At 19.6% G+C, this 21560-nt stretch overlaps 3 protein-coding genes across 11 annotated transcripts in view; 1 reads left to right on the forward strand and 2 right to left on the reverse strand.

The window, feature by feature from the left end:
* On the reverse strand, positions 1 to 15926 carry LOC100868897 (popeye domain-containing protein 3). Of its 5 annotated transcripts, XR_015293396.1 has the most exons (11): positions 15694 to 15848; positions 15328 to 15356; positions 15182 to 15259; positions 14840 to 15098; positions 14194 to 14561; positions 13026 to 13183; positions 12415 to 12517; positions 10724 to 10864; positions 9242 to 9407; positions 3472 to 3733; positions 1 to 1479 (listed from the first exon to the last, which is right to left on the reverse strand). XR_015293396.1 is itself a non-coding variant. In XM_086912499.1 (9 exons), the coding sequence occupies exons 3-9, from the start codon at positions 15057 to 15059 to the stop codon at positions 1412 to 1414; spliced, it is 1221 nt and encodes a 406-aa protein (XP_086768625.1). In that variant the 5' UTR covers positions 15060 to 15098; positions 15182 to 15356; positions 15694 to 15926; the 3' UTR covers positions 1 to 1411. The 5 variants fall into 5 exon arrangements, 2 of the variants coding, with proteins under 2 accessions (XP_086768625.1, XP_031775488.2); XR_015293394.1 differs by having other exon boundaries at positions 15182 to 15356; positions 15694 to 15926; XR_015293395.1 differs by having other exon boundaries at positions 1105 to 1476; positions 15182 to 15356; positions 15694 to 15926.
* On the forward strand, positions 15926 to 17929 carry LOC100868779 (centrosomal protein 20). Of its 2 annotated transcripts, none has more exons than XM_012492920.3 (3): positions 15926 to 16543; positions 16985 to 17194; positions 17287 to 17929. In XM_012492920.3, exons 1-3 carry the CDS (start codon positions 16516 to 16518, stop codon positions 17421 to 17423), a joined length of 375 nt encoding a protein of 124 aa, XP_012348374.1. In that variant the 5' UTR covers positions 15926 to 16515; the 3' UTR covers positions 17424 to 17929. The 2 variants fall into 2 exon arrangements, with proteins under 2 accessions (XP_012348374.1, XP_012348375.1); XM_012492921.3 differs by having other exon boundaries at positions 15978 to 16543; positions 16988 to 17194.
* Positions 17651 to 21560, reverse strand: part of LOC100868551 (uncharacterized) — an 18844-nt gene continuing 14934 nt past the window's right edge. Inside the window, exons 14-16 of one of the 4 annotated variants that reach the window (XM_086912497.1) lie at positions 21207 to 21455; positions 20872 to 21105; positions 17651 to 20665 (exon numbers count right to left, since the gene is read on the reverse strand). In XM_086912497.1, coding sequence (XP_086768623.1) covers positions 18223 to 20665; positions 20872 to 21105; positions 21207 to 21455 — 2926 coding nt within the window. In that variant the 3' untranslated portion in view covers positions 17651 to 18222. Of the gene's footprint in view, positions 20666 to 20871; positions 21130 to 21206; positions 21459 to 21560 lie in introns of all 4 variants that reach the window. The other 3 variants (XM_086912495.1, XM_086912496.1, XM_086912494.1) reach the window with 3 other exon arrangements.

The raw sequence follows: 21560 nt of genomic DNA on the forward strand, positions 1-21560 counted from the left end.
CAAGATTTCAATCATTTTAATAAAATGTAATAAAATCAAGCAATAAGAACAAAAATTTAATAGTAATATTTCTATAATCATACTCATTATAATTATAATCATGTAAAAATAAATAGAAATATTTCTTTACAAAACAATTTCTTTACAAAAGAAAAAAAAAACCAATTAAAAAATTCATTGTCAAGTAAAGTATTCTAAATGAAGAGAGTATATAATTTTTAAAAATAATTATGAATATTGATATATTTATGAATATTAATTATATTATATTAATCTTTGTTTATAAGTAAAATTATATAAACAAATTATGATATTCAATCTAACAGTAAATTGATATATATATATATATGTATCATATATTTTATATATTATATATTAATGTATAAAATATTTATTAATTTATTTATATAAATCAAATATTTAAATCAAAAATAAAAATTATAATTAAATAATTCAAAGTTGAAAAATTTTTTAATTAGTAATTATTGTAAAAATCTAATATAGCAATAATAATAATTATATTAAAATTTATTAATAAAAATAATGCAGCTATATCACTGACAATCATTAATAAATCATAATCAAACTTGTAAAAATTATATTAATTCTTATACATTGTAATTCAAATAAGTATTTTTTGAAAGTAACATAATAATTTAATTTAAGATATATACAATTACATATAACAAAGTTTATTTTGCTATTAATTTTTAAATAAAGATTAATTGAAAATGGTCCCATTTTAGAAAATATGAAAAATCGTAATTGTACTAAAATATTTAGATTTCTACCAGCAATTTTCTTAAAAGATATTGAATAAGTTTATAAATTAGTATATAATTGTAATATATAAATTTTTTTTTTTTAAAATTAATAAATGAAATGCAAGTAAAAAGGCACTATATTTGGGTATGGGAAACAATCAAGTATTTAGGCCTTCCTAATTTTTTTCTTTACCACTTCCAATAAATCACAGATTTCTCATTAAAGAAGTTACGCCGCTGCGATTGAACAACCTCCATTTTATTACACATGTAAAGTCTTACTTGATCAATACTAAACATATGCATGTTAAAAAAAATCAGTGTGAATTATAAACAGCCATATTTAAATTAGTTTTAATAGTATTCAATAATATATTGGAAGCATAAAGTAATGTTTATAGTCATATCACTTTATATAAACTAGGATGGAACCATTATTCTATAAACAATGAAATTTTTCCATTGTTAATCATACTTGACTAGTGGGAAAAATTATTAATTGGCAAGAGAATGTTTAATTGTTCCACGCACACCATACTATATCTTCCAATGATGAAAATATTTCATCATTATTTTATGTTATATAAAAAGACTGGTGTTAGTTTATATTGACTGTCGAGGATGACATTCATCTAGTTTTCATTTCATTAAACAGGTGTTTCATGATCAGTCTCTTCAATTCTTCCCAATCTCCATGCATTTGGATCTCCTGCTGCTGCAATAAACATAAATTTTTTATTGTTTGGGAATAACAAATATTTTTTATTATTTGGAAATAATAATACACTTACATAATTAAATATTTAAAATATAAATTAATATATTACATTATTACATATTATTATGTATTAATATATATCAATATATATAAAGTGTATCATTTAGTTGAATATGATTGAATATCTCAAGAGAAATTAACAAAAAAATGGTTTAACAAAACTTAATTCAAAATTAATTATTAATTAATTTAAAGTGAAATAATTTTTTTGTAGATCAAATAAAAGAGATATCAAAATTTCATTTTTTTTAAATAGAACTACATAATTTTAATTGCATTAATCAATCTATTTAAGTATTTCTTATAAAAAAATATTAATCTATTTATGTTGAAAATTAGATTTTAATTTAAATATTGTGGTTCTATACTATTAGAATTTGAGAGATGAAAAGATAACAATCGCCTGTGATTTTTATTTTATTAAAACAATCTTAGTTAAATTAAAACAATCAACAGTTACAAAAATGAAATATATACATTTTCCTTATTGAATGATCTTGTTTAATATCACTTAAAATTAGTGTATAATATACTGTATATTACTGGCTACTGTATATTAAGTGTTTTATTTAACTAGAAACGACGTTTAATAAAGAAAATGTTTTATTTTTATTTATTATCTATAAATTATGAAGAATTATCAATTATTCTTTTCACTCCTGAATTTTTTAATTGAAATATCTATTAAATCAAGGGTTTTTCAACATTAAATAGATTAATATTTTTTTTAAATAAATCGAATAATGGATTCAAATTATATGATTCTATTAAAAATGAAAAAATCAAAAAATGAAGTTGATCTAAAATTCTCTTCAATTTAAAAAAATAATTTGAATTGTATGATGTTTTTTTCGAATCAAATAACTCTTTTTAAAACATTTTTTTGATAATTTTAACTTTCCTTGTAAGATATTCTTATTTTATTTAAAGAAAATATTAAAGATATGTGCATATATAGTATATATATTCTATGTATATGTGTAAAATGTGCTTATGAACAATTACAATACAATATATTTTCAAGATAAAACTCAAACTTATTTAAATATGAATAAATAAAAAATATATATATAAAAAAAATTAAATTAAATCTTGAACAAAATAGTTAAGAAATCATAATTTTAAATATATCATTATCATTACAAGAAAATAAATAATTATATATAACATTATAAAATAAATAATTATATATAACATATTAATACCAAAATAAATTTTTTTCTTTAGATTTCATAAATTGAAAATTTATATCATATTTATAATAATATACAAAGTGTCTCTAATATAAAATTTTTAATGAAAAAATAAGTCAAAAGAATAAAAAAAACTTTTCCTTATATATTTCTTTGTTTTCGAAAAAACTTTGAAACTTGATTCAATATATATTACTAAGTGCAAATTTCAAATTTCTGTTTGTATTATTTTATAATATTATATAATATTATTTTATATTTTAATTTTATTTTACATTATTACAAATAATAATTTATCTATATTTATTATTATAGTAATGATAAAGAGCAATTAATAATATTACTATATTTATACAAATACAAATATAAATAGAAAAAGCAAACTTTTTAGCAAATTGAAAGAATTAATATACTACTTATTAGATTGATTTTCAAAGTTTTTTTTAAAAACGAATTTTTTATATGAAAAAATTTTATTCTGTACTTTTGAATTAATTTTTCATAATTATCTCTTATCCGATTATACAATAATTACAGAGACTTTATATAATACTGAAAAATTGCATATTATAATTTTAGGTAAATTTACATAAACTTTTAAAAAAAAAACTTATATTAAACATGGCATTAAATAAATTATTTTATTTTATCAAATCTAATAGTAATTTTATAACAATACAATTAATACTATTAAATTAAATGAAGTAAGGAAAACATAGACACAAAAATAACTCACCTGAATATAATAACCAGAAGAAAATAAATGAAGTTACCCGATGATATTTGTATAACTATGGATATCCATTGCAGAAACATAACATATATCACGTACAAATTTGTGCTAATTACTGCACAGTTTGTGTCACAAGAATATTATAAGGAAGACTGAACATTGCTGTGTTGTACAGGATGTAAAGGAAGTGTACGTAGGTGATTAATATGATGCAAAGTGTTGTTCAACACTTCTTGAGTCGTGTACAGCAGCGGCATTCTCTCTTCTATCCAAAGCAAAATCAAAATTGATGCAAAATTATAAAAAGTGTATATTGCATGTTCTAGTAAATTTATGAATCTACATTGTTAATATTATTACTTTAGCAAATACATGCATCAATTATCATGCAAAAACTTATTTTTCATATATAAAATGAATCATCTCAATTATTTTCAATATTAGTAAATGAATTAAAATCCTATTCCATTATAGATGATATAATTTCAAAGAAAGTTTAAAGTGATAACATTTGATTTTTTTTATATATGTCTTTTTAAATAAATTTTTAAAATAACCAAATTTTTTTATATATAATCCTATATATAATTTATATATATATATATATTATTATATATTTTTTATATATAATCCTATAATTTTTTTTATTATATGGGAAACAGTATTATTTTTATTTTTAGCTAACTCAGTTTGTTTCAATATTAATTAATCAACAAACAAAAATAATTATAGCTTCTTTCTTGTTTAGTCTTCATTTTAATCAATAAATGTAAAAAAAATCATGATTTTGTAGCAATTATTATTTACTTATTATTATATGTTAATATTATATTATATTAATAATATTACATTCTATCTATATATTTATATATATATTATATCTAGATTTTATGTATATTATATGTATATATATTTATTTTTATTTTATTTATTATAAATACTATCTGACTACTTATTTATTTTACTAATCTAATATCGAATTTCCATGAATCAATTTTTTATATTTTCCCATAAAAAATTATTATATCATGTACATCATTTTACATGATAAAAAAATCGATTAAAGTTAAAAATAAAAGAGAATCTATTGCAATATATATTCACGTTGTTCAGTTTTTTCTTCGCAAATCGTAAGTTTTAGAAAAGAATAAATTTTCTTTCTTCAAAACTGAACTTTTATTATCTTCCATGCGAAAACTCGAACATTAAAATTTTTTATAATAATTTACATGAAATGACGATATCACGAATTATTTTTAAGTGTATCTGCCTATATTTTTTTTATAATAGAGCGAGAAAATGCTGAAAATTAATGAAACATCTTGTTATCACTATAAAAATATTTCGAAATTGTATCATTTATGATAAATTCTGAAATCTGCATTTATAAAATTATATTATTACATATAATTCATGCTCATGCCTAAATGTAAAAAAAAATAAAAAGTATTATACATGAAAATAACTATATTACAATTACTACATACAAAATATCGTTTCATATTTAAATTGAATATTCTTAATTATTATAATTTATAAATCTATAAATTTTATATTTTATTTTATAAAAAATTTTAAATTACAAAAAAAAATTTTAAAATACAAAAAAAACAAGATCAAATAATAAGAATATAAAAAATATTTTTAAATTTATTTTTAATTTTGAAAAATATTTATCCAATATAATTAATGATAATATATTTAATTAAATATTCAAAAATAAAATTTATTTACAAAAAACAAATTCTTTATAAAATCTTAATTTTTTCTAATATTTATAAATATATATTTATATTTAAAATTAAAAATTAGTGATTAGATTTGGAATATTAGATTATTAATATAATTATATGTATTATTAATAATGGAATTAATATAATTATGCATTAATATAATTATGCATTATACTTAAACCTATTGTAAATATTATTTAATACAATATAAATTATATAATATAATTTACGCAGTGTATTTGGATTTATTCTAAATTATATATGAAATTAATTATACAGAATTAATTATACAGAATCACATAAAAAAATCTAATAAATTTTATATGTTTGATAAATCATTTCAAGTCTTGGTTCATTTATTATTTCATTAATTTATTAGAAAAAAATTTGGTGACTATAATTTTTAATTATAGTATTATATATTTTTAATTATAGTATATATATTTAAAAAAGTGATAACATTTTTTCTGAAATATAATATTTCACTATATTAGCATCATATTCTTTTTATTATTAAAGACAATACTTATACCAATATTAATTATAAAGATAAATTATTTTCTATTAATTTTTTATAACTTTCTGTGCTCATTATTTGTGTGATTACAACATATGAATGCAACATAAGTAGCATTAGAAATTAAATTTTTCAAATGCAATGGTAATAATTATGAAAACTGTAATAATAAATTTAAATAAATTAGTAATTATTTTTATAAAAAAAAAATCACTTTGAATATTTTTTTTAAAATAAAGTTGAAAAATAAATAAAAAAATAATTATTTTTCCATTTTAAATATATATATACTTGTAAGATCTATTTTTTAAATACATAAATCAATAACAAGTATTAAAGATTTATAGTATAAATGTTTTTTTTCTTATTCAAAATTTATCAAACTTATCAATAACATTATTCATTTTTCTCTTGAAATATAATATAATCTTTAAGATAATAATAATATTAATATTTATATAATGACATATTAACATTATAATATCAGATAAAAGAATTTTAATTAAATTTCTATAAAATTTTTGTTTGAAACGATATTTTGTAATGCATAAAAATCTTTTATTAAATTGCATAATAATATTCAAATTAAAACTACCATGTACTTTTAAAATGATATCATTAAGGATGATACATAAGTACATAAGTATATAAAATTCATATTTTTATTAATTTTACAGAATTCTTTAAAAAAAAAAGTTATAGGAAATATTATATCCTTAATAACACATTTTAAAGATATATATACATCTTACATGTATATACCATATATACCATATACCATGTATATATACTATCCATATATATATGTCTGTTAATGCACATATGTCATTACATTACTTATGCATAAATTAATTGCAAATTTTTTATAAAAATCTTTAAATTAATAAATCACTGAATATAATAAATACAGTTTATAAATAAAATAATGAGAAAATTTAAATATTAATATAAATATGTATATATTGTAAATATGTATATATTTCATATTATAGTTTTGATGATTATTTTTGAAATTTATGTACAATCAATTTGATTTGAAATTTAAGAGATTGATAAGAAAGGAACAAAATATAAAATTTAAAATTTCGGTTTTATTTATTAATTTATAAAATATTAATAAAAATCTTTTGATAAATTATATATCAAATATACTGCCTATATTACTAACACATTGAATGCTGTCTATTCGAACAATTTTTGGACATCAAAATATTTTCATGTAATAATCATATATATCAATATGTCTGCAATATGAATTGAATATTCCATAAATTCTTCGGAATTCGAATATTAACAGAATGTGAAAATATCATATAAAACTCTTAAGCAATTGAAATTATAATGATAGTACTCAGATAGTACATAGATACTAAATATTTTTAAATAAAATAATTTTTAATAAAATTAATATGTATAATAATAATGTATAGAAAAAATTTATAGAAAACAGTAGATAAGCAATATTTATATATTAATTTATTATTATTATGAACATATATGTATAAGCAGAATTTAATATATACTCAAAAATTTTCATTAATATCTTGAAAACAAATAAATAACCAAAATTAAAATTTTATATGTTTTCTTCTTCAAATTTCAAATTAATCACAAAATTTCAAATTAGTATCTTTCCAAAGAATATGTTTACTATTATATATATATTGATATAGATATAGGACTAATAATCTAAGATATTAAAGATTTAAGCAAAAGCTAAAATATTTTTGAAAGAGTTATTTTTTGATATATTTAAAATTTTATGTAATTGTTACATAAAGAACATTCAAAAATTTTTAGTTCTATTTTAGTTTCAAATATCTAATTAGAATCATAATTGCAAACTTATATTATAGAATTATGATAATTGCTACAAATTTATAGTTTTAGATAGATTGATTAACAAAATTAGTAATCATATTGAATATATAACATATACGTCAATATATTATCAATATTGCAGCTTATCTATTATTTTTTGTAAATATCGTGATGGCAATTAAAATTTATAACGGGTAAATTAAATTAGGATATTTAATATCAATACAAGCTACATTGATTATATCAACTTCATATTACATATTAGTATTACATCGATCATTATAATTTCAATCATATAAATGTTTTATATTTTATTTTTGCATTCTTTAAATCTCTTGTAGATCTCCTGCATCGTGGAATATTGGATAGATACTGAATTATATTTACTTATTGATATTAACTAATAATTTCATTATATTTTATATTATTATTTTAAGTATCGACCATAATTTATAGAAATAATAAACATGCTATCATAGATGCATATACATATATGCAAAATTCAATGTGACAATAGTAATAATTTTTGTTAATATCTTAAAATATTATGAATTTGCAATCCAGATCACAACTATTATAATTCTTATAATATAAGCTTTCAAGCCATCAGATACCTTTCTCATTATTCCAAAAAATCATACTTTAACTTTATATTTTTAAATGGAATCATTTTTAATATATTAATCAATTCAGATTATTATTGTTTGTAAAAAACTATTAAGTCATTTTAATAAAAAATTATTACTATTATTATTATTTAAATGTTTTAATTTGAATTTTGCAAAGCTTATTATATGAAAGATAAAGAACAAACAAATATTCTTCTGTTCATGCTTTTTTTATTAAATATATAATTTTATAAAATATTTTCTCACTTAATAAAAGCTTTTTTATTAAATTTAATTTTTATAATTAGATTGCTTAATTTTTATAAATGATCTAATAGTTTTTTTTTATAAAGACAATATAACAATATAACAATTATATTGATTAATACATTAAAAATTATGATTCCATGATTAAAAATATATGGAATATAAATTTTTGAATGTTCTTCTGCATTAATATATAAATAAAATATATATATATAAAATTTTAAATATATCAAATATCATCTCCAAAATTATTAAACTTTTATCTGAAATATTTTTCGATATAATCAATAATTTTAAAAATATTTTAATTTTAAAATTATTAATTTATTCATGAATCTTTAGAAGCTCAATAAATGTTAAAATAAATATAAAAGTTGATATACCAAAAATATTAATTATGGTTTCTTTATTAAATTATAAACAATTGAAATTATTTATTTTAAATAAAACAAAATGGATAAAATAAAACATCCCTATTTCTATTATGTTACCATGTCATTGTTTCTCTCTTACTTCATCTAAACTTAAATTGCTAATAACTTAATAAATAAACCAATATTTTTACATATCAACTTTGGCATTTGTTTTAATTTCTAGAATTAATTCTTTAGAAATATCCTATGAATATATTAATATTCAATATATTATTAGAAGTTACATTATTATAAAAATGAAAATGAAAACTTCCTTTAATATTGATTTATATTTAAAAAATTAATAATTAATTGTTATTTAGATGTGTTGTTTTTTGATATATATGAATTTATATATAAATAAAAAAAATAATTGTTTTGTTGTCTACAAATGCAATAATAAAAAAGACTTACCTTGAAGTTGACGACTGATGAGGGCAGTAATACCTTGACTATCACCAGTCTTTTTCACAACAAAAAGTTTGGTGTCAGGATCATTTTCTAAGGCTCCAATACCACCTAAACCAATTACTTGTCCATTTTGCTGTTGATGACTGCTAGCAGCCATTGTTTCACTAACCTATCAAAATAATTATGTACAAATAAGTAAATTCTTTATACAATTAAACATATCTAAATATATATATAATGTCAAAAAAACAGAATAGCATAAGAAATAGAATATATATCTTTATTTCATTAAAAAAAATTTCTTAGAATAAAATTATACTATTTAAACTAATAAGTAAAAAAAAAAAAAATATATATATATTTTTTCAAGATTCTTTTATTTTATAAATTTCAAAATTAGCAATCTTTAAATGTTTAAATAATCATAATTTAAAAATGTTACGATCAATCAAAATGTTATGTTATTGTATTTCATAATATATTATGGTCTTGAAATAATTTTGATTTTAGAAATTTAAGTTTGCTGAATGCAAAGATCAATATATAAAATTTAATTTTTTAATTCATTATGTTATATTTATAGCAATAATATGTATACTATTAAGTAAAAAATATTTTTAAATATACATATATAGTATTATCAATTATACATAATATATGTGTTTTATATACAACTATTATTATCATTTAATCATTAAAATAATATTTTATTTATTTATATCAATAAATTATATAAATAATTTTTCTATCTAAATTTTTATCTGTCTTATAAATCCAAAATGATTTATTAAATTATATTAATTCAATATATAATATATATATATATATATAATATAATATATTCTTTCAAATTTATTATACAATTCATATCATATTTAATATACAATTTTATTTTGAGTTTTTTTAAATAATAAAAAAATTTTAATTTTATTTATTTATTTTTTTTTTTTGATTCAATTTGAATAATTAATATGATCTCGTCTACATCATTTATATATTATATTATATATATATTATATATTATTATATAGATTATATATATTATATATTATATTATAATATATATATTATATTTTGTCTTCAATTAACTGATAATATAACGGCTAATAAAAAAATGCATGCTTTTTATTTTTATATATCTGTTTACAAAAGTTGTTCTAAAGAAATAGAACTAATCATAAATAAATTAATGCAAAATTATATAATTTAATTTAAAAAAAATAAAATTAATTTTGAAATCTCTGTTATTTGATCTATAAAAAATTATTTACACAGTATAATATTTTCTTTTGAACTACAAAAAACAACAACTTTTGTTAAAACATTTTTTTGATAACTTTAATTCCTCATAAGAAATTTCTATTTGATTGTATTGTAAACATAATCCTATATATTATATCATATCAAAAATATAATATCATATTCATTGATAAGTACTATTATTTTAGAAAAAGAAATTTATATTATTTTTTAATGTAAACATACCTGCATCAATTTTTTGACTACATCCCTTCCCAAAATGTGATCAAACACTGCCTGCAGAAATTGATCACTAATTATGCTTAATTTTAACTTGTCTCTATGCCATAATAATATCCTTGATTCTTCCATAGCAGTTATTGATACCTATTCAAAGAAATAATTACTTTAAAACTATTAATTATAATTTATCATTATGTTATAAGAAAAATATATAATATTTTATAAATTTTTCTCATATGAAATTTTATTTCTGAGAAAAACAAATTAAAATAATAAAATATCAATAAATATATGATATACAATGATAATAAATTTAATTATAACAAAAATAATAAAATAAATATTAAAATAATTATTATGTCTCTATAATATATGATCATTAATAATAATACAATTATATTTTCATATTTTTTAATTTTTTAATTAAAAATAAAGAAATAAGATTTAACATGTAAAAATTTATTTAATTTTTCTGAAAAATTTTGTACTTTTAACTTTATTTTACATGATCCAAAAATTGATTATTAAAATGTCCATATGTACATTTTTATCATGAATTGCAATATATATACATATATATACATTCAAAGTTTTCCAAATCTTGGAATAAAATGATATAAATCTATCATATTATCAATTAATTATGTCACTAAAACGAAATTAAATTCATTGATTTTTTTTTTATATGATATATAAAATTTCCTGTGATATATAGAGGCTTATCAACTACAAATACAAACTACAAATATCTTACCTTATATACTTCTAATTTTATATCAAAAAGATTAAATTATAGATAATCAAATAAATTGCATTATATATAGCATAATAATAAAATATACAATATATTTTATTTAAATATGAAATATCTTTTAATGAAAGAATGTTATAAAAAAAACAAAATTCTTACAAAAATTATTTGATATAAAGCATTAAGATACACTATGTAATATTAATAGATTTTAATAAATAGATGTGCAAATCATGAAAGTGACTTTAGTGAGTTTTTTTAAATAAAATCATAATTATATAAAACAACTTTCATAAATATATTTTTTTCATAAAAGATATTTTATTATATTTAGATAAAATAAATATCTTGCATATATATGAAACAGATTAATATCTTTATTATATTTGTAGTTGAACATAATTATTTTATTTAAAATTATCAAATCTATTAATAATTATCTATCTATATCAATCTTTATCAAATAAAATTTATCTCTAGTTAAGATAAAAATAAGTTAAAGTGAAATAAAAAAAAATTAAAGTAGAATATTTAGATTTAGATTAAAGTATTTAAAATTATATTCAAATAAAATACTTAAAATACACACTTGTATATCTATAAAAGAATGCCCACAAAATACCTCAAAAGTCAAAAATTAACAAAATATTTTATTATTTCATAATATTAATGAAATAACTAAGAATCTCGTTCCTGGAACAAATTTGAGAGAGAGAGAGAGAGAGAGAATGTGTGTGTGTTTCGAATATACGTAATTTTTTATTATAATCCAGTATTTGATAAGAAATTTGTTTGGATATCCAAGTATCTCAAATAATTTTCATTAAACTTTTTGAAAATAAAATCTTATTAAAAATTTTTTTTTAATTTTTTAATTTAATTTTCCATGATCAAATTATTTTCAATTTTTTTTTATAGATAAAATCCAAAAAAGTGTATAAACCTGAAAGTACTCGTCTGTAGAGACACCAAACCATTCTGGAGAATCCAGGAACTGATGTGGGAAGACAATGTGCAATGCTCTTCCATTTTGCGAAACTACTAACCTAAAGGAATATATTAAAAGAAACTTATTTAAAAAACTTAGATTTTTTACTATTTTTCATTTTTAAATTAAGAGTATTATTTATTAAAATTTGTATTGCAGTTTATATATATCACTTATTATACTTTTTTAAACTTTAATATTTCTTTATTTTTACTATTTATTTTTTATTTAATTTAAAAAATATTTATTTTAATGTAAAACAATATCAATTTTATTTAAAATTTCTGAATATATAATATATTGTATATTATATATTTTTTAAATTAATTAAATTAATTTGTTACTGTTTATAGAAAACATTCATTGGAATAAACACTCACTGCTTATTCCATATTTTATTTTTTAAAAAACAACAATAAAGTTTGTTTAAATTATTTATATTATTTATATAAATATTTGTATAAGCTTACTTCGGTAAGTTTAAGTTTAAAAAATAATATAATTATAATTTAAATAAACTAAATATAAAATATAAAGATAAATAGTTATTTATAATATGAACTTACTTTCCAGAAAGTACTAAAGATAAAGAATCAACTTTGGTCACTTTTTCTTGGGCATAAACTTCTTGATATTTCAATTGTCGAATAATCTTCATACAATTTAATACTTTTCTGAATTGGTGACGTGATACTCTCAATGGCTGGAATACTGCGATATATACCTGTGTGAAAAAAATGAAATATGAAATTTATATAATTTTATTATTAATTGCAAAAGTAATATAACAAATAAAAGAATACACTTATTTTATAAACAAATATTTTATATATTATTTTTTTAATAACTTTTTTAATAAAATTAAATTAAAATAAATTAAAATTAATTAAATTAATTAAATTAAAATAATATAATCAAATTGTTTTTATTATATTTTTAATGAATCAAATGATAAGTTAAATATTAATTTAAAAAATATATAATATTTTATTAAATATACATATTAAATTATTATTAATGTTAAATTATATTATATTAAATTATAATTATCACAAAAACATTATATTATGTCATATTATATACATAAATTTGATGTTATAACAAAATTAAATTATTTAAATATATAAGTTAAATATATAAAAGTGCAAAAAGAAAAATTACTATTATTTTTTAATCTAATGCGAATGCTATAGCCAAGCATACGTACAAGCAATTCACTATAATAAAGATTCTAATATACATATCTATCTATGATAGCTAAAACAAAAATATTATATCACTTAGAAAAAATAATATATATTGTAAAAAAAATAGAAAAACAAAACTATGATTAATATTTTTCTAGATCTAAATATGTAAAAATTGATGTAAAAATGAGCAGATACTTTACTTAAATAATACTTACAAGAATATATTTCTATTATACAATATTAATTATATTAATTTATATAATTTTTGGAAATAATCATTTATAGAAAACAATGGAAACTTATATTTTTTATTTATATATTTGATAATAAGATATAATTATTTTTGTTTGTTTTAAATATATATTAAATGTTTCTTAAATATATGTATATTTTATTCATACATTTAATATTTTTATAATAAATTCAAATATTATGTTTCAAATGTATTACACATATGTGCGCATGCATGTACGCACGAATGTATATACAAAAAATATTCTATGATTAAATTAAATTATCAATCCTTTTAATTCTCTTAGCTTACCTCTTCAATTTCCCTTGAAAACTTGATAGGCCTGAGCTTGTAAAGAAGCGTGCATACATGGACGAAGTTGATGGCAACAAACAGAGCATTCCACAGAGCAGCATCCAGCCAACAAGCTATTGTCCAGCCCCACAAAGCAAGAAAGGCACAGCCCACGAGCAGAGTGCACCTTAAATAAAGTACGCCATGTATGCCACTTGGTGCAAGGTGTGACAATAGAAAGAAGGCATTTGCTAGTTGAAAATAGATGTGGTTCACAGAAATTCCTTGATATGGTTGGCAGGTAAGAACTCCGTACAGAAAAGTTGGAGGCACTATTGGCGAATGAGGAGAACCAGATCCTTGATTGATCACTGATAGACCAGTAGCTGTGAAGTATTTTTTTTTTTCAAATATTCAATAAAATTAATTTAAATTTAAATAAAATAATTTAGTAATAATATTTTTAAGAATAAAATGTTAAATATATTATCTCTTATATTTAAAATTATTTCAAAAAATTTATAATAAAAATATTTCATATTTTTATTTTCATATTTCATTACATAAAGAAAAAATTTATTAAATATATTTATAAAAATATAAAAATGACTATATTATTGCAATTATATATATATTTTATATAATATAATCATGTAATACATACTAGCTTTATCAGTAGTCACATTCCTACATTCGTCATCTTCATGATGTGTTGAAAGTGGTAGTGATATATCTGATGTAACAGTATTATGAGGGACATTAAATGCAGCTGCATTTGTTAAACTGCCATCAATACCAAAAGAAGTCCAACAAAGAAATATGCAAAATAAAATAAAAGCACGCCAGCCTTCTCGGCTTCCTATAGGATCAAAACAGATCCACATCCCCGCATCACCACCAAGATAAATCAATTTCGTCTTACTCTGTAATATCAAAATAATTCAAATTCAATTTAATTAAAATTCCATATTATATGAATATAATTTAAATTAATTATAATTCATACTTATTCATAAGAGATGTTAAATTGAATATTAAATGTCACTTGTAAATATCTTGTCATTGTTCACATTTCTATTCTCAGCTAAAATTAAAACTTGAAGACAAATACCATCTTGTGGACATTGAAATAAAGAAAAGTATTTGCATTACCAACAATTGTAGGAAGACTATAGAAACATCTGTAATATAAATATGCATTAACTAAATATTTTATATTATTAATTATATATTAATTATTATATTAAAACAGAATTAAAAAATATTGAAAAAAATATGTCCAATTCTTGTAATAACTAAAATAATAAACCAATTAAAAATCAAATTAAATAAAAAAATATATAAATTTTGCTATTATTTATAGTAATAAAATTGGAAAAATTTATTTATTAATATTTCTTAAATATTTATAAAAAAAATACTAATTTCAAATAAATACATTTTATACTGATTTTCATATGTAAGTAATCATGGATATTGACGTTATAAAGTATTGTGCCAAATCAATAAATAACTTACTCATGGAAAATTTTAAAAGATGAAAACGTACGCAAGGCATACAGATGAAAAAATAAATTATAATGTCAAGTAATTTGATAGTTAGAATAAACCAAAACCGTACGAAACAAACTTGCTTATCTAATGAACGTCAAACTAGCAGAAAGACGTTACTTTAGCAAGGACGAATAAAGACGACGGTAGAGAACTGGGAAACAGAAGGGGGATAAAATAGGCCATGAGGCTCCTAAATTAAGGTTTGTTCAAAAATTTACTAACATGAACATCAATTACAATAAATTACTAGTATATAAAAAATAATCATAAATTAAAATATAATAAGAAATATATATATATATATATCCATAAATAAAATACAATAAATTTTTATATTTTAAATTTGAATTATAGTTTAGAAATATCAATATTTTTTTCTTCTTTATAATTAAATTATATTGTTTTATAGAAATTAAAATTTTTGACATTTGAAATAAGAATTATAATTATATTAATTGCTAATTGTTTTATAAAGTACATATTTTATTGTAATAGAAATAATTAATTATCTTAAGATATTAATTCAATTAATAAAAATTTTAATTTAATTTGATTATATTATATTGAAAAATAAAATTTTAAATATTTTATTTTATTTTATGATAAAATAAAAAATTTTATTTTGAAATATTGCATTTCTATATGAAGTCAACATATATACTTGAAAATAGCTTTGAATTATATATCATACACTATTATCAATGGACAAAAATTTAAATCATTAATAATATCTATATATATTATTTCAAAATTCTTTCTTTCTTTGTTTATAAATGTAATGATAAAATGGCAACGGAGAAGGATTTAATTAATGGTATTTATTAAAATTGAAAATGAATATAAAATATTCATAATATTTAATTAAAAAATATTTTATTATATATAATTAATCTATAAATTGTTTTTAATTAATTTTTATTATATACATATAGTATTTCCTATTAATATAATATAAAATTTATATAAGTAACTTATATAGTTTTTTTATATTATTCAATTTCTTTTCCAACTGTGAATGTTATTTACATAACAAAAATTAATAAGTAATATTATAATTAATTGTATAATTCTTATTATTAAAGAAATGAATTTGGGAATAACAAATGTTATTATAATAAATATTGTTTTATTTTCTGGAATAGAAAAATAAGTATTAAAATCAAAAAATATTTATATTTTAGAATTTTAATTTCATCTAATTATACTTATATTAAATTTTCTTTAATTAGTAAATTTGTTTCTAAATTTATTTCAGCAGTCAGAGAATCACTTAAAGCTGATGGAGATCTAGGTCGTATAAAAGCTGAAATGCGCACAGAAGTTATAAAATTATTAGATAATTCAAATAAAGGAAATAAAACAAAGCTTCCAAAGCCACCTCTAGATATTATATTTTTAAATGAACTTATCAGAGAATATTTAGATTGGATGGGATATAAGTACAGCTCTACTGTATTTATTTCAGGTATTTAATAATGTACTTTATATGCAATATAATATATTACAGAAATTAATTTTTTTACAAAATTATGTACTTAAAAATAATCTTTATTTTAGAATGTGACTTATCAAAGCAACCTCTTGATAGGTCTTTGCTTTTGCAAAGTTTAGGACTAAAGGAAAGTGAGAATAGTACAAAATTACCATTGCTGTGTAATATTATAGAAACATTTAAGAATTTAAAAAGTACATAAATATATGAAATTATATATTGGTATAATATGAATAAAAATTTAAGACTAAGTACTAAACACACATATTGTGAATAAACAAAAAAAAAATATATGTTTTCAAACTCAAATTTTATGATTAAATTAAAATTTAAGTGATTTATTTAAATTTTCTTTTTAAAAATTTTATAGAATATGTATAGTTTTATTATATCATTTCTAATATTTTGTAAAACGAAAACAAGAATGAATTAAAAGAATTTCGTCTTTTTATTTCATGACGTCTTTTACATATTGACATTAGATTATGAAAGTACAATATAATGCAGAGATATTGGAGATCTTAAATATAATTGCTGTTCTCTAAAAGTATTGTATTGGATTCCCTTAAAGATATTATCTACTGAATGCTATAATGTACATCAGTTATTGTAATGAATTTACTTACAGCATTTGAGAGGTGTAATTAGAATATGGACAATTATGTAAAGGCCTTAATAATTTTCAAAATTAAATACAAGTTAAATGTCGTACTTAGTTACCCATTCCTTATTTTATTAAATTTTTCAATCTTCAAAAATTATTAACTATTAATAATAAGTAATGAATTAGTTCAAATTTAATATGTTCAAATTAATTTTGAACACTGATATAATATTATAAATATAGAATAAAACATCTACATCATTTCTTAGATATCAGATAACAATTTCAATTTTATGTATATAATTGTAAATAATTCTGGCAGAGGATCTTACATTAAAAAGCATTCATAAAGAAAAATTACTGTCAGAATTTAAAATATTAAAGACATCTAATGATGTCATTTGTGCTTTGATTTTTTCTTTTTTTTTGTTTGTTTGTTCCTACTCTTTGATTTTTTTGATTTCTTTTTATGCTTTTCTTCATCAGTACTTGTTTCTGACGAATCTGAATATGAATCTGAATCAGAACTACTCTCTTTTTTTATAGATTTCTTTTTCTTATGTTTTTTATGTTTCTTCTTTTTTTTCTTGTGTGATTCATCAGAACTATCAGAATCAGAAGTTGAAGTATCTGTGCTACTAGATGAATCTTCACTACTTGTAGATTTTGATCGTTTTTTAAGAGATTTAATGTCCATTTCTTTTTCCATATCTGGTTCATCAAGTTTAAGTTTCTTAGCAGGCAATGAAATTACTTTACCATCTTCACCATCCGATTCTGAATCTGAAGCACTATAATCAGGTTCAAAACTAGCTTCATCGAGCATACTACGTTTACGATCGGATACAAGTCTTGGATTCTTTCTTTGTTTTTTTATAGGTTCCGTAACAGGAGGTTCAGGATTTTCATAATTTATTTTAGTTTCATTATTTTCAGGTTTGTCTTTTAAAACAATATTTTCTTTATGCTTTTGTTTTTTCTCTAAATTTTTATCTTTATCTTTTTTATGTTTTTTTTCTTTTCGTTTCTTATGTTCTTTGGATTTACTTCTACTTCGATGCTCTTTTTTTCTTTTTTTATCTTCTTTCGTTTTTTTATCTCTACGCCTATCATCTTCTTCTTCTCTATTCTTCAAAAGACCTATCTTTGGAATATCATTTCTTTTAAATGTACAAGATGGTGTTCTTCCTCTTCTTTCTTTATCTCTATCTTTTTCTCTATCTTTATCTATTCTTTCCCCTTTAGAATCGTTACGGGTTGATCTAAAATCTCCTCTAGAATCAATTCTTAGATCTCTTTCAGATCTTATATCATGTCGTTCATTTCTAAAATCATTTCTTTCTTTTGAACGATCACCTCGATCTTTATTATCTCGTTTTCTATCATCAAGAAATACTTTACGTTCGCTTCCTGGTAAAGATAATGATGAATCAACTCGTCTATCTAATAATGGAGAAATTCTTTTATCTCTCGTATTTCTAGGAGATCGACTTCTAGATTGATTTTCACTCTTTGTTTCGCGTCTATCTAAAAAGCTTTTTATAGGACTAATTTTTCTTTCTTTATTTTCATCCACTTTTTCACCTAATCTTTCTTTGGCAGAAAGTCTTGTAGGTGAATAAGTTTCTGGAACAGGTTTGAATTTTGTTCGATCTAATTTAGCTTTTTTCACTGGTTCTGTAATTTCAACATTTCTTTCGTTTCTTCCTACATTTATAGTAACGTTCACGCTTTTTCTTGGTTCTCTATTAGGTTCAACTTCAAGTACTTTAGGCTCTGGATTCTGATATAGTATTTTCCTACTTTCACTTATCTTTTTAATTTCAATAGGTCTAATAGCATTAATGGCTTTTTGAAAAATAGCATTTTCTGCTCTTTTTAATACTTCTGATGTAACTACTTTTGTAGATTTAGGTTCATCTATTTGTATTTTTTCTATAGGAGATTCGCACACATCATCTGTTTTTTCTGTAGTTTCATCTCTTTCCCATTTAGAAAGTTCAGGCATTGGAGCTAAAAATTCATCTTTTTTCGGAGATTTTTCTTCTAATAAAGTACTTTTATCTTCTGTTTCATTTTCTGAAAGTAAAGAATATTTTTCTGTTATTACAGTATTTATTTCTGCATCATCTAATCCACTATAAAGACTATCAATAGGTTTGATTTCAGATTTTAATTCTGGAATTGGCTTAAAATTAGGATTAGGAGGATTTGTTCCAAATTCAGTATGATCAATTCTTTCTGGACTGGTTTCATGAAATTCTGGGGGCTCTGGATTCATGGCTAAAGATTTATCTTCAAATTCTTCTTTAATTGATTCTTCAATAGCATTTTCGGTAGAAATACAAACTATTCTACTATCGATATTTTCATCTTCATTAACAGGTTTTATTACATCAGTTTTTGTAGGTGATATACTCTCTTGTTTATTTTCTACTATTAATTCTTCATGTTCAGCTGATTTAGTACACTCATCTTTTGCAATTTCTTTTTGTCCTGATTTCTTTTCTTTTTTCTTTTTCTTTTTCTTTTCTTTTTCATCATCTTTTTTCTTTTTCTTTTCTTTAATTTTTTTCTCTTTTTTCTTTTCCTCATTCTTTTCTTCATGATCTTTTTCTTTTTTCTTTGTACGTTCAGGCGATACATCTTTCGTATCTATTCTAGATTTCTGTGAATAAGGTGTCGGACTTTTTCTATTCTTTTTTCTTTCCATGGAACGTCTTTCATAACGTTCATGTCGATCTCTATCTTTTTCAGATTCATAATCTCGTTCACGTCTATCTTTTTCACGAGAACGATTTTTATCATCTTGTTTGTGCCGATCTCTTTCTTCTCTATAACTAAAATAATAATAATGTTATGATTTTGGTTTTATAATAAAATTAAATCAATTCCATTATACTATTTAAATAACATGTAATAATATAATTAATTTTTTTCATTATTATAAAAATAAATAATATATTAATAATATATTAAATATAATATAAACTATATTTTTATAACATATCATACAAATAATTAAATGAAATATACATATACATACCGATCTTTATCATAATCTTTTTTGTCTAGATGTCTATCGTCTTCTCGACGATCTCTAGTATGTCTATCATCTCGTTCTTTTTCTTTTTCTCTTCTATCACGATCATCTTTTTCTCGTATTCTATCATCGTGATCTCTAGATATTCCTTGTCTTTCACGATCTTCGCGATCTCTATTTAAAATTCTTCTATCTCTGTCATCTCTTTCACGTAACCGATCATCTCGTTCACGTCCTCTGGAAAAAAACAAACAAAAAATTCTTAATTTTGTATACTTTTATTTATCATTTAATAATTAAAATTTATTGTTATCTAAATACTTAAATTAGCTTTATACCTGTCTTCTCTCAAAGATAATCTATCTCGATCTTCATTATCATGATCTTTAAGAGAATGCTCACGATCTTCTTGATCTCTTAATAAACGTCGATCACGATCATCACGTAAAGATCTTTCAGAAAGTTCTACACCTGGTGGTGAAAGATCATAGTAGCCCTCTGTTCCAGGAGGTGCAACATCATCAAATCTTTTGTGAGGCACATCTCGTAAAGGACTACCAAAACGTTGGCTAGATGGTCCAGGATACCTGCTGACAAAAAATTTACAAAAGATATTTATATTTTTATTAAAATTTTCCGAAGTCATAAATTATGCATTACATTTGATTTATAAAAAATCAATTCTACATGAA

Source organism: Apis florea, unplaced genomic scaffold (genome assembly GCF_048593485.1).
Source record: "Apis florea isolate Af1SG1 unplaced genomic scaffold, ASM4859348v1 contig_3391_pilon, whole genome shotgun sequence".
In the NCBI taxonomy this organism is placed as follows: Eukaryota; Metazoa; Arthropoda; class Insecta; order Hymenoptera; family Apidae; genus Apis; species Apis florea.